The sequence below is a fragment of the Barbus barbus genome, assembly GCF_936440315.1.
Source record: "Barbus barbus genome assembly, chromosome: 5".
Classification (NCBI taxonomy): Eukaryota; Metazoa; Chordata; class Actinopteri; order Cypriniformes; family Cyprinidae; genus Barbus; species Barbus barbus.
Genome location: NC_136733.1, coordinates 23,042,454 through 23,057,376, shown reverse-complemented (window position 1 = coordinate 23,057,376; position 14,923 = coordinate 23,042,454). Strand labels below are relative to the sequence as shown.

Below are 14,923 nucleotides of genomic sequence, written 5' to 3'. Positions count from 1 at the left end.
AAAATATTACCATGTATATATGTAACCCTGGACCACAAAACCAGTCTTAAGTCGCTGGGGTATATTTGTAGCAATAGCCAAAAATACATTTTATGGGTCAAAATTATACATTTTTCTTTTATGCCAAAAATCATTAGGATATTAAGTAAAGATTATGTTCCATGAAGATATTTTGTAAATATCTTACTGTAAATCTCTCAAAACTTAATTTCTGATTAGTAATATGCATTGCTAAGAACTTCATTTGGACAACTTTAAAGGTGATTTTCTCAATATTTAGATTTTTTTGCACCCTCAGATTCCAGATTTTCAGATAGTTGTATCTCGGCCAAATACTGTCTGATCCTAATAAACCATACATCAATGGAAAATATTGGCGCTGCGTAATATCACTGCACCTGCTGCACCCATGGTACGGCAGCAAAGTTCCTTGATTATTACACCGGAATGAGACTATAGTTCCTAGCCATATAAGCTTAGAAAATCGCAACTTTTCATTTTCTGCCAGTCTTAGTACACGATGTAACTACAGAAGAGTCAAGTTTAAATAGGAAAAATATCGAAACTCTCTGATCATTTTTGAGCGAGACGCTAATGGTCTAATCCGATTCAATCATCTATGCTAAGCTACTCTAAAAGTGCTACCGCCAGACCCGGAGATCGGCTGAATGGATTCGAAAACGGTAAAACTCAACTGTTTAACTCTTGGGGAGTTGGAAAATGAGCCTTTAAGACTGGTTTTGTGGTCCAGGGTCACATTTATATTCTTATATTTTATATCATATTAATATATTTAACATATAAACATAACATTTTTCATAAACATATACATGCATGTGTTTGTGTTTGTATTTATATATATATAAACATACACAGTATACACGCATATATTATGTAAACAAAAACTTTTATTTTGGATGCGATTAATCATGATTAATCATTTGACAGCACTAGAAAAATCTTACTGACCCCAAACTTTTAACGATAGTGTTTGTATATAGTGGATTTACAATTCTTAAATCTACCATATCAGAAACACATACCAGTCCCAGACATGAGACTAGAATCTAAAGCAGCCCTCATATTCAACTCTGATCTTTCCCCTGTACAACTCGGTTTATTAAAACTGATGACCCTGCTTGAAAGGCTTTGATATGTAATCCTTAATCCTAAAATACACAAACAACTGGTAATCTCATCTCTAAAACAATCTCTCAAATAAAAATCTTGATTGGAAATGAAAAGATCAGCAGCAGTCATTCTTGTACTTATTTAATCTGTTAAATGCCCGCTGTGGCATGTGATAATGGCCGCTGATTGGGGGCCACCTGGAGTGCCACTCAACTTTACATGAAACTGCCCCTCTCATTGAATGATCAAATCCTTTCAAGAGCAGCATAGCTCCATAATTGATGTGTTCTGCATGCAAGACTCGTCTTTTATCAGAGACCAAGCTGTATGCTCAAACAAACTCACGATCACAGGGATTTAAAGCAAAAGTTACTGTTAAATGATCAGATGTGCTTTTAATGGATAAGCAAGTCAACTGGAAACATATGCACGTTTTCAACTTTCTTCACACCTTTCCCTAAAGATTAATCGGGTTGGATTCATCCCTTTAGACACTGTCAAGTGTTTAAAATGTGTTCGTATACTGGCACCAAGCAGTCATTGGCAATGAGCCAGTACACTTGAATCCTCTTTTGATTAATTGTATGGTTATTAAAGAGTAGTTAAAACGGTCTTTATTGAAAACAGAACAGTTTGAAGGAATTAAATAATATAACTAACTTTAGGATAACTGCTTTTTTATTTCAATGTCTTTTAAAATGTAATTTAATCCTGTGATGGCAAAGCTGAATTTTTTAGCAGTCCAGTCCATTTTTTACTCCAGTCTTTAGTGTCACATGATCCTTCTGAAATCATTGTAATATGCTGATTTGCAGTGATACATTTTCTTTTTTGCATTTTTTTTCTTTGATGAATATAAAGTAAAGAACAATTTTAAAAAGAGCAAAACCAGAGATAAAATAATACTATTACACGCAAGTTATCAAGCTTTTTTTCCCAAAACCTAGTTCCTGCTAACAACACAGACTCTAATAGTTCTGGTCTGTTTTTGAGCCTCATTTAAAGTTCCAACCAAGCCATGATGCTCTCACCTGGCAGTTTCCTTCCACTCCATCTCCTGGCCATCAACAGACAGTAGCTCGTCCAGCTCTGTGAAGAGCTGAGGGGGTGCTGGGCTGTCATCGTCCTCTCCCAGAATGAATCGAATGCGTTCAGCAGCAGGTGAGACTGCAACAGGAAAAATACTGCGGGTCAGAGGAGAAGGTACAGTCCTACATATTTCCGGATTGCCATCATCACTTATGCCATTAGGCCTGATCTCCAGCTCAGTCGGAGGAAGAATCTTGACCATAGACATGTCTGAATTTGGGTCCGCATCCTGCTTGGAGTCAGACTCCATCTTCTCCTCCTCTCCAGCCTCACTCTTCTCCACATTATTGTTCTCGGTTGTGTTCTCCAGGTTGCTATCTGATGCATCCATCCTAAAACCCAGTTAAAAAACAGTTCTGTTCCCCAGAACACGATCAAAGCTGGTGAGGATGGCTAAGAGAAGGAGGGAGGTCAAAAAAACGAGACCTCACACAGCCAGCTGCACTCAGACCGTCATTAGAGCCCTTCGTGTTGTCTGCTGTCCTGTACACCCCACTCTAACACAGTGACACCTAGGTAGTTAAAAAGGGGGTCCCCACTTGTCACCCCAGAGCAACAGCCCGCCCATCGGCTGCTCCGGCTGTACCCCCTCGCCATTGGCCCTCCGACTTTGGCACCCTGCCCCGAGCCCCTCATTAACAATTAGGAAATGTTTCACAAACTGTTCATTCTTCACAAGAGGGCCTTCTCGCTTGTTTTGTAATTTGAATATTTATTAGTTCTTGTGGAACAAAGTAAACTGTAATGTTTCATCTAAATCAATCCCCTCTCGTCTTATTAACTTGACTCCCACATTAAAGGTTCATCAAAACTGGCAAAATCTGAAAAATTAAAATGCTATTTTATATCAAATGAGTTATTTCTACCTAACCTAAACCTAAACTGTACTTTTATTGGTGTAGCTTAATGTATTCAAGTTGATTGATTAATTTTGTTGCATAAAAACATTTAAAACATTAAGTAATCAGATTTATGCAAATTTACAGTACGTTACCATATGAAGTGCATTTTAACATCACTCATTTTATAAGTATATATATATATATATATATATATATATATATATATATATATATATATATATATATATATATTTATATATATACACAATGGAATGGAAAATTGCAACGTAAAACAGCTCGCTACAGGCTAACAAACCATTTTATCAGCCAAAACAGAACAGATTGGAACATTTAATTTTTCAAAGAAGAACTGTTTAAGGTAAAAGGTCACGGTAACTACTTTTCACTACTGTTCATTATTATTCAGTAAATGTTCATCAAAGACAATCAGTTTGATTGAACTTTCGCATGGGCATTTTATATATTGTAATTAAAAAAAGACAGACAGGCTGTCCTCGGAGTCAACCTACATTGCCACTGGCTCGAGTTGACATTTTCTAATGTTGATAACATCAACATTAATATCATGGATACAATGCTGTTTGAGTAAATCAGTAATCTAATTGTGAAGCTCTGTACTGAATCAGTCTGAATTCTGACGAAACCTCCAGAATGAATTACTATCATTAAGCACTTGTGTTTCTTTGAAAAGATAATTAAACTACAGTTTCTGATTGGATGAAAGGGCTGCACATAACACTTGCTTTCCAAAGCCAGTATTTTCCTCAACTTTTACTACTGCTGCTGATATGGTAAAGGCAGGTTAAACATGCTATGAGGACCTGAAGTGGTAACAGAATGAGAAGAAATTTCAACTCTACTAGCTGTAAAACATCAGTAATTCCAACATTTACATAATACCATCATCTACGACATCATATTGTGCACCATTATGTTTACAATTCAAAACATTGTAACTGAGACTATAAAAATCTGGAAAATAATATACAGAGATTTTGCCTTGATAGTCTGCCATGACTATCATATTATACACACTTTTATTTAACAATAAAAGATGTAATGCTCATTCCTGAATTTATGTTAATAACTTTTTTTCAAATATACACTACAATCCAAAAGTTTGGGGTCAGTAAGGTTTTTTTTTTTAAGAAATTAATACTTTATTCAGCAAGGATGCATTAAATGGATTGTTTAACCAAAAATGAAAATTCAGTCATCATTTCCTCACCCTTTAATGTGAATACTCATGCAAACAGTTGTTGGTTCCCATTGACGTCCACAGTTTTTTTTTTTCCATACTATGGAAATCAATGGGGACCAACTGTTTCGGTTAACCACATTCTTCAAAATATCTTCTTTTCTGTTTAGCATAAGAAAGAAACTCATACATGTTTGGAACAACATGAGGGTGAGAGTGAACTATGCCTAAGTTCATCAAAAGTGACAGTAAAAACATTTATAATGTTAAAAAAGATTTCTATTTTAAATAAATGCTGTTCTTTTGAACTTTCTATCCTTCAAATAAACCTGAAAAAGCATCAAGATCTCCACAAAAATATTTAGCAGCACAACTTTTTTCAACACTGATAACAATAATAGCTGTTTGAGCACCAAATCAGTATATTAGAATGATGCTGGAGTACTGGCTGCTAAAAATTTCACTTTGCCAATACAGGAATAAATTGCAATTATACTATTACATATTTTAAAATATATTAAAGTACAAACCCGATTCCAAAAAAGTTGGGACACTGTACAAATTGTGAATAAAAACAGAATGCAATGATGTGGAAGTTTCAAATTTCAATATTTTATTCAGAATACAACATAGATGACATATCAAATGTTTAAACTGAGAAAATGTATAATTTTAAGGGAAAAATACGTTTATTTTAAATTCCATGGCATCAACACATCTCAAAAAAGTTGGGACAAGGCCATGTTTACCACTGTGTGGCATCCCCTCTTCTTTTTATAACAGTCTGCAAACGTCTGGGGACTGAGGAGACAAGTTGCTCAAGTTTAGGAATACGAATGTTGTCCCATTCTTGTCTAATACAGGCTTCTAGTTGCTCAACTGTCTTACGTCTTCTTTGTCGCATCTTCCTTTTATGATGCGCCAAATGTTTTCTATGGGTGAAAGATCTGGACTGCAGGCTGGCCATTTCAGTACCCGGATCTTCCTTCTACGCAGCCACGATGTTGTAATTGATGCAGTATGTGGTCTGGCATTGTCATGTTGGAAAATGCAAGGTCTTCCCTGAAAGAGACAACGTCTAAATGGGAGCATATGTTGTTCTAGAACTTGGGTATACCTTTCAGCATTGATGGTGCCTTTCCAGATGTGTAAGCTGCCCATGCCACACACACTCATGCAACCTCATACCATCAGAGATGCAGGCTTCTGAACTGAGCGCTGATAACAACTTGGGTTGTCCTTGTCCTCTTTAGTCCAGATGACATGGCGTCCCAATTTTCCAAAAAGAACTTCAAATTTTGATTCGTCTGACCACAGAACAGTTTTCCACTTTGCCACAGTCCATTTTAAATAAGCCTTGGCCCAGAGAAAACGCCTGCGCTTCTGGGTCATGTTTAGATATGGCTTCTTTTTTGACCTATAGAGTTTTAGCCGGCAACGGCGAATGGCACGGTGGATTGTGTTCACCGACAATGTTTTCTGGAAGTATTCCTGAGCCCATGTTGTGATTTCCATTACAGTAGCATTCCTGTATGTGATGCAGTGCCGTCTAAGGGCCCGAAGATCACGGGCATCCAGTATGGTTTTCCGGCCTTGACCCTTACACACAGAGATTGTTCCAGATTCTCTGAATCTTTGGATGATATTATGCACTGTAGATGATGATAACTTCAAACTCTTTGAAATTTTTCTCTGAGAAACTCTTTTCTGATATTGCTCCACTATTGTTCGCCGCAGCATTGGGGGAATTGGTGATCCTCTTGCCATCTTGACTTCTGAGAGACACTGCCACTCTGAGAGGCTCTTTTTATACCCAATCATGTTGCCAATTGACCTAATAAGTTGCAAATTGGTCCTCCAGCTGTTCCTTATATGTACATTTAACTTTTCCGGCCTCTTATTGCTACCTGTCCCAACTTTTTTGGAATGTGTAGCTCACATGAAATCCAAAATGAGCCAATATTTGGCATGACATTTCAAAATGTCTCACTTTCAACATTTGATATGTTATCTATATTCTATTGTGAATAAAATATAAGTTTATGAGATTTGTAAATTATTGCATTCCTTTTTTATTCGTAATTTGTACAGTGTCCCAACTTTTTTGGAATCGGGTTTGTAGAAAATATTTAAAATTATAATAATATTTTATATTACTGTTTTTAGTTTTTTTTTAATTATTATTATTTTTGATCAAATTAATGCAGCCTTGGTGAGCACCAAAAAATTTTTTTTAAAAGGTTAAAATCTTACCGACCGCACTGAACTTTTGAATGGTAATGTACAAAATATACTGATATATCAAGACTGAAGAATTTTTCTACATGATGTCCACGGTTTATGTTAAACAATTATTTAAGTAATAGTTGGAAAATTAAATCTCAAAGTTCAAAGTATACATTTGTCGATTATTTAAAAAAAAATAATCAGACCAGAAATGACCAGGAAGTGCCTAGTTGTCCCAACTCTGTTCTACAAAGTCCACACACAAAGTGACCCTGCGATGCATACAGACAACTCTGCTACAGATACCATGAACTAAGCCTCAGTGGGCACTCGCTTCATGCTGTTGCTAAGCAGGGCTGGGACAGAAGGAACAAGTGAGGGAGGGAGAGAGAGAGAGCGCAAGTTCAATATGGGAGAGCGCAAAGGACAGATAGAAATGAAAATCGCATCGTTCAAACAAGTTTCAAAGATGTGGGCTCTCTCGCCAAGAGCTAAGACCCACACAAAGGGGACTTTGTCCATGCACCAGGGACTTATGGGAAAAGCGAGGGAGGGGGGAAAGTATGCCCAGCGCCCAAAAAGGGACTTAGCTGAGCTGCCACTTCATGCTGGAGAGTCCCAGTCTCACTAGCAACACGGCAACATCCCACATGCAACCAGCGGTATCCCAAACCACATTCTTCTCACTGCATCTGAGAGCAAGTATTCAATGACATTCTTGTGCCATGCACAGACCAGAAAAACAATCCTTCTCACTGCTCACGGGTTTGTGAATTGTGGTGTTGAGGCAATACAAGCTTCCCACGTCTGTCTGTTGTAGAATTAATGGCCTTCACAGCATTACAAGTCCTGTATGCTTGCAGACATAAATTAACTGGCAGGCTTGGCAGTTCAAAAATAATCTTTCTGAACACACAATATTTAAATCAGAAGTCTTGCTCTCTTTATCTTTTGCTGATGGCGACTGTGCTTTTCAGGAATTTTACAAATTAAAATTGAAAATGAAAAGGCCAGTATGAAAGCCAGCAGCAGTACAGGGTTTTCTAAATGGGTTTCATGAGTTGATGAAAAGCTAATAACGAATTAAACTGAATGTAACATTAAAATAAGTGGTAAAATAAATGGTTGCATAATTACTTGAAATAAAAATTGCATTTCTTTAAGTAGTATACAGTCAGACGTCCTACATAGTACAATGTAAGACTATGAGTTCCCAAAAGTGACCAACAACCCACAATTTAGGTATTTGTGCTATAAAAAAATTACGACTGCGGTTCTGTTTTCACAGGAGGGTGAACGATTACCCCAAACATAATTCACAACAGGTTCAAGTTGGCCACGCAAATTTGATGAACTGTCCAATAGAAAGCTGTTTGGTTTGACCTCTGTATGAGCTGTGCTTCATACATTGCTACGCTATTAAAAATAGGCAACAGACCTTTTTGCCTGTGGTAGTTTCCCACCAAAGTTTAAGACTTGGGGTAAAGGCTTTGTACATTTTAGCAATTCATTCAAGCAATCGTAACACTTTCACACAGTTTTTGGACTAATGAGTGCACTGAATGTGAATAATTGCATTCAACATGTTGATGATTATCTATAAAATATTTAACATTTCAATTGTAAACTTCAGGAGGAGCAGATGTACACCTCACTAGTTTACTAACACAAAAAGGCATAATAAGAGCGTCTATTACAAAGGCTGTCCTTTGCATTTACTCCTAGCAACAGATGCTTGGCAGAAACACACCACTCACCACATATCAAGACACAAAGAGGATTTCAAGTCAACTTCCGACTGGGATGCACACTCACTTGTGGTCTAAAGAATAGGGTCAAGGGAACTAAAAAAAAAAAAAAAAAAAAAAAAAAAAAAAAATCAAGATTAAAAAGATATCTGATAGAAGAAAGCACTTGGTAAAACAGCAAGTTCGTCAATATTGCTATTTCAGAATATTGAACAAGGGGTTTTTGTTTGAGGCACAAGCAAGGTTTCCCCGGTAACGCTGTACACAAAGCAGAGCTCCACTCACAAACACTGCTTTATCAGACATTACATGCAAGATGAAAAATCTAAATTTTCTGAAAACAGTCGGTTTCCATCAGAAATCCAGTGATATAAAAACACCCCCACCTGGTTTCGATTTTGAAACGTGCAGTGCTAAACCAAGCGTTCTCCCCACCCCCCAACCATTCCAATTGCCATAGGCGGGATTTATTTTGTGATATCACGAATACCGGAAAACAACTTTGTAGTCCAAACGAGCCGTACGTTGTAGTTCTTGCAAAGGGATTTTTTTTTTTTTTTTACACAAAATATCTCCCTTAAGAGTGGACTTTGAGATTTGTAAAATGGTAGATCTTTTTATGCCCAAACATACACATTATACACTGAATAAAATTCAAAAAGTGAAAAAGCATAATAGGCCACCAATGCTGTGTGTTTCACATCTGTCCAGTAGTGAGGAGCACAACAGTGATTAAACACATTTGAGGCGTCACATGCCTGTGATGAGTGGCTCTTGTCTTTTGTTTGAGGCACAAAAGAGTTTTATTCAGAACAACTATTGTTCTTTCACTTGACTGCCTCCCCTGCCGTCTCCTACTGACTTCTTGACAATAACTGATATCCAACTCCACCAGAGTACAACTACCACTGTTATCACATCGTCTTTCCCACTTCATGGAAAACGTCCACATCCTAATGATTCTTAGGACAGCTGTTAGGGACAAACGTTGGCTTAATAAAAGCACAGATGACAAATTATCTGCCTAGTTTTCATCTTCCTCTTCAGATTTTATTTTTCTTACCCTTATCAGTTTCATTTTCTAGCACAGGTTGTGTCAAATAAGACATTTTGTTATCAAGTATGTGATAATGCAGCTGTCAGGGCCTGAGTCCCAGTCAGATAAGCAGTATCACCAGGACGCTTATTGTCTGTTCTCCCTTTTTCATTAGGACGTGATTGACTCCCGTACGTGCCTGTCATTCCACATACCACCGGAGAAATTTACCTTTTCATTATTTTTTATGTCTGCCTCAATATTTCAGCAAAAAAAAAAAAAAAAACACTTTAAGGGATCATGTGATGCAATTTCAAGTTTTCCTTTCTCTTTGGAGTGTTACAAGCCGTTTGTGCATAGATAAGATCCCTGAAGTTGCAAAGACTAAAGTCTCAAAACCAAAGAGATATTCTTTATAAAAGTTAAGACTCTGCCATGCCCACCTAAAACAGCTCATTTAAACACGCCCACGTCTGTCACGGTGTGGGAAGATTTGCAAAACACAGCCCAAATGTATACGCTATGAAAGAAGGCATAACTTTTATTCTCTCTGTAGTATTGTTGCTGCCGTCGGCGCCATGTCATGGAGACGCTGCGTTTTGTTGTGAAAGCGAAAGTACTTTGTTTGGGCTTCCAAAAGAGAACACAACTAGAAATCAGTGGTTAAGTTGTATTTACAACACTGTTCCAGAACAGTTCAACCCAAATGTTAGAGTGTGTGTGTACTGTGCGGCGTATTTTACGGAGGACTATTTCCTGAACCTGGCAGGAGAGTAGCCTACAATGTTGGCTTGCACAAAGGCTGTTTCTATAAAGTGGGGCAATTCCAACTTTGCAAGGACAGTCTGGCGCTTCTGACTCACAGCCTGTAAGTACGTTTCTGCCACTCACGATTCAAACGCGAGTTTTGAGCAGTGTAGAGTAGTGCTTGTTGTTTGTCATTTCTCCGATCACAAATGCAGACATGGCAATGTTTACGCGGCCTGATGCAACGCGACGTGTAAAAAGACAGTATATGTCATTATAATCAGTAATTATGTACCCACTGGATGCAACAAATGCCTTGTTTGTAATGTGTTTTATAGTTTGTGTGTCGTCGCACCGGGACACAGCATGACAATACGGTGAGGGGCGTAACATTTCCGTCTCAAGCTTGAGGTATTCGGCCAATCACAACGCACTGGATAGCTGGCCAATCAGAGCACGCCTCGCTTCTCAGAATGATGAGCTTTGTAAAAATCAACGCGTTTCAGAAAGGCGGGGCATAGAGGAGCAACAATAATGTACAGTATGTGGAAAATAATGTGTTTTTTTTTTACCTTAAACTGCATAAACACATTGCATTACACCAAATACACAAAATAATGTTCTTTTTAGCAACGTCATATGACCCCTTTAAAATTCACAAAACTATTTGTGTTGATTTTCATAGAAACAATTCAAATTTGGTGAAGTCACTCTTTTGTTATCTGAAAATTAAATTCAAATCTTGATCCTCCTCAGATGTCAGGATTAGAGCAGTGTCAACAAAGCGCCAGGAAATAATTTGGGTCTGACTAACAACTGATGTTTTGAGAGGGATTCCATAATGGTAGCCCTGAGAGACTAATGAAGAATTGAGAAGTCAGTCACTAGAGCACTAAAACATGCCCCGTGTTTCTTTCCTTGTTTTAAAAGTAAATAATTAACTATCAAACAAATGTTGGATGCTGATTGGTCAACATGTTCCCATTTATGTGTTCTAAAATTTACACTATAGCAACAGATACGATGCCAAATAACTGCCCATATTTTTTTAATTTACACTACCGTTCAAAAGTTGTTTTTAAAAGATTATCTTATGTTTACCAAGCCTGCATTCATTTGACAAAAATAAAAAGGTAATATTGTAAAATATTATTACAATTTAAAACAACAGTTTTCTATCTACATCTTGAAAAATGTAATTCATTCCTGAGATGGCAAAGCTGAATTTTCAGCAGCCATAACTCCAGTCTTCAGTCTCACTTGATCCTTCAGAAATTATTGTAATATTCTAATTTGGTGCTCAAGAAACATTTATTTTTATTCTCCGTGTTGCTGCTTCATATTTTTGTAGAAATTTGTTAGGGTTCTTTGATTAATAGAAAGTTCAAAAGAACAATTTACGTGAACAAATCTTTTTAGCATTTCTTTCTCTCAAAAATAATTATTGACCCTAAACTTGTAGTGTACATGTAATTAAATTCATCTTCTAGTGACTGAAAAAAAAAAATCAATAAAATCCATGACATTTTTTTTTTTAAAAGGTGTCCATTTTTATTATGCAATGTTTGATAACCACTCAAGAGTATTGTGAATATGGTCACTAAGCCTAATTATAGCAGAGTAAAAATAAAAAAAAATAAAAATAAAAATAAATAAAATCAAGACTTTCAGAAAAATATATATATTTTTTTTTTTTTTTCAGGCTTACTTCAATGGCTGCACTTGTCAAAACTGTTCAACAAAAGTACTGATGATGCACAGTGTTGGTCTACTTGTATTCACAAATATCCTAGCATGATCTGATCACTTCCTGGTCATTGGCAATAGCATGTGGGTGGACATGTGGTCAGCTTTAAGCACCTTTAATCCCAAACATCCCCCAAAGCACAGAGGAAGCAGCATGTCCAGACACTCTCTACACTTCAATACATGTTCAAATGATACCCAATATACTCATAAAAAAAGCTCACAAACATATACACACTAGGACGTGATAATCCTGCCAAAATAACAATCGACTAAACAATGTTTCAACATCCACGTGCAGACCTGGATAATCCAATTTCACCATTGTAAAGGAATGGAGACCATCATTTTGTTCACCCTCAATATTAACTAACTAGTCAAGAAAATATAGATTTATTATAGCTGGTGATCACATATGGGGGTTGGATTTAGGAAGAAGGTTAGATTAACTAATTATAACCTGCAGTGGAGGGAGAGAATAACTGTAGTTGAGAGGATTACAGTGCATCGGCCCTCCTGCTTCTGGGTTTAAGAGATCTCCTGTGGGACGTCCTACTCAGCAGAGGGTCTGACTGGCTCCCACTGATGAAATTTAAACATTTGCAGGAACCATCGAAAGAAGGGACAGAACACCAATTTTAAAAACTAAAAATAAATTTTAGAAGTCACAACAGATTGGTTCTCTAATGTGTTGTGACTTCTAAAAATCGACTGCACTGGAAGGCAAATGGAAAGGAATCTCCACATCATGTGAGAAAAACTAAACAGACGAAAAGAGAAAGGCTTTGAATAAAAACCCTGAAAACAACAACCAGTTGCTCTAACTGTAAAGCTCACATCAGATCAGTAACAATGATCTAACACAACAGAGGAGAGTTTCCCACCTATATTTGCACACATGAAAATGAAACACAGTGCTGATTAGGAGGCACAAAGGCATGCTCCAGATAGAGGCAGAAAGGAATACGACAAGGAGGTTTCTTCAGGAGTAAATATACTAGAGGGTGACGGGCAGCTCAAGAGCACTGAAGAGGAATGAGCAGAATTCCCCTAAAATCAAGGCCAGTTTAAAGGGACAGAATATTATAGCATTAATTACTCATTCTTATGTAATCTTAAATCTGTATGACCTTTACTTGCAATTACAATAAATGGAGGCCTGGACCTTTCCATCTTTAAAAATGACCACAAAAGAGGTCCATATGACAGGTCAGCTACGTTTAGGTACTTCCAAGTTATATGAAAGCTTTGTGAGATAAACGACTTGAAATATATTTTTTTATTGACAGATAATCTTCCCTTCCAGTGAGCTGTTAACCAGATTGAGTCAGCGAGTAAAAATCAAAAACGGGTCCGAATCATAAACAACTTAACGTGACCGGTTTTGTAAATCTGCAATAGAGAAGATGTGATTCCAAATTATTATATATATATATAGAAATCACATGTTGCCATTTCTCTCATAAACTCTCAAGTCATATGGACAAGTTTCATGTTGCTTTTTTGTAATTTTGGAGATTGACAGCCCCAGTGTTCATGTTTCACTTTTATTATACTGAATAGAAAAAAAAAAAAATAGGTTAGGAATGATAAATAATAAAAAATAATCCCCAAATTTTCATTATTTGGTAAACTATTCCTTTAAGAAGCAGGGATATGAACACATTTAGAACATTTCCTGCTGGTAATTTATTTTTTACCTTATACTGTTCACATTTAAAAGAGACTTACTGTGTTATTTGTTGTAGCCTATAAAGAGGAAGATTGATACCAACAAACATGCATCCGGATAAGGGATAACAATCAGGAAGTAATCCATCTACAGACAAAAGGTCAACACTCATGCTGCTCAGGGTCGAAAGGCAAGGAGCCAGGACATTGTTACATGTGTGCCTGCCCTAATCTTCTGCATTACTATATCAATTTCCATCAGAAAATCCCTTGCATGGGAAAAGCAGACACTGACACATTAAAAAACAATATATGTGGAGAATTCTGCCATGTGCAAAACATATGTAATATCCACATTCAAAAATGGTCAGATTATAAGTGTAATGAAATATATGAAAGCTCACTCTCCGTTTTAAACCTCCTCTGCATAAATGCCAACAAAACAGGAAATCCCGCCCCAATCTCACATCATTAATTGAGCCAGAAAAGTGTAAAAATCTACAGAATCCTAATAAAACGGTAACACTTAAAGATAAGGTTACATTTGACAAGCTAAAGTTAATTTTAACATTTATAAAGTAATTTATTATTAAAATAAAAAATAGCATCTGCAAATATTATGTATTTTTGAAATCCCAGAGATGGTAGGTCATCTGAGCTTTGGGTCCGCATCACTGTCAAGTTCTGCATTCTGCTTGGCTGCACTTGAGTTTCCATTAGGAGCTGAATAAGTTAAAGGTCAATAACAAGGTTTGTGCAGAGTCAGCGCAAAAAACTGTATTAAAACCTCAGCAGATTTAACAATTTATAAGAATAAATCCACCAAAAGTGTGTCATTACTCACTCACCCGCATGTCGTTCCAAACCCCCATGCTGTTATTTCTGCAGTAACACACAGGAAAAAATTGAAACAAAGTGTCTCACAAATCTAACACGCCACCAAATGTCTTTAGTTCTCAAGTGTCTTGTAAGCAAAAATCATGACATCAAACCTGTACACTATAGGTGGAGGTGAAGCTAAACTTAAAATATAAAAATAGTACATATGATTTGTAGGCTATTTGTACTTTTTGGAGCTTTACAAGTCTATGCTATAAAAAGTCTTACTCCATATCCTAACTACACGCGACATGTATCAACATGCGATAAAAGGAATCTTTTTTGAGTTTTTGTCGCAACTAGCCGCGACTGCGATACGCGAAATTTCCATTTTAGAAACGGTTTCCATTTCTGCGATGTCATAGCTGGAACAAACTATATTACAGTAGATAATTTCAGGTGATTATGTACTTTATTCAAAGTTAAACGTGTCTAATATGAGTTTAAATATCATTTTGTGTGACCTTATAGCCATACTGAAAGCAACAATAGATAGTTTACCTTAGATCTTGAAAATCAATTAAAGCAAATATATACGTTAAAACTGCGAACCAACAAATGTTTTCCATAAAGATGGTATCACTTATAA

The 14,923-nt window shown here is 36.6% G+C and overlaps 1 protein-coding gene across 5 annotated transcripts in view; it reads right to left on the bottom strand.

Moving 5' to 3' along the window:
* The window catches only part of slc4a4a (solute carrier family 4 member 4a), a 71,020-nt gene that overhangs the window by 42,010 nt on the left and 14,087 nt on the right, over positions 1–14,923 (bottom strand). For all 5 annotated transcript variants that reach the window (XM_079417020.1, XM_079417021.1, XM_079417022.1 and 2 more), the window contains one exon: positions 2,163–2,298. In XM_079417020.1, the coding sequence (XP_079273146.1) occupies positions 2,163–2,298 (136 nt within the window). The remainder of the gene's footprint in view (positions 1–2,162; positions 2,299–14,923) is intronic.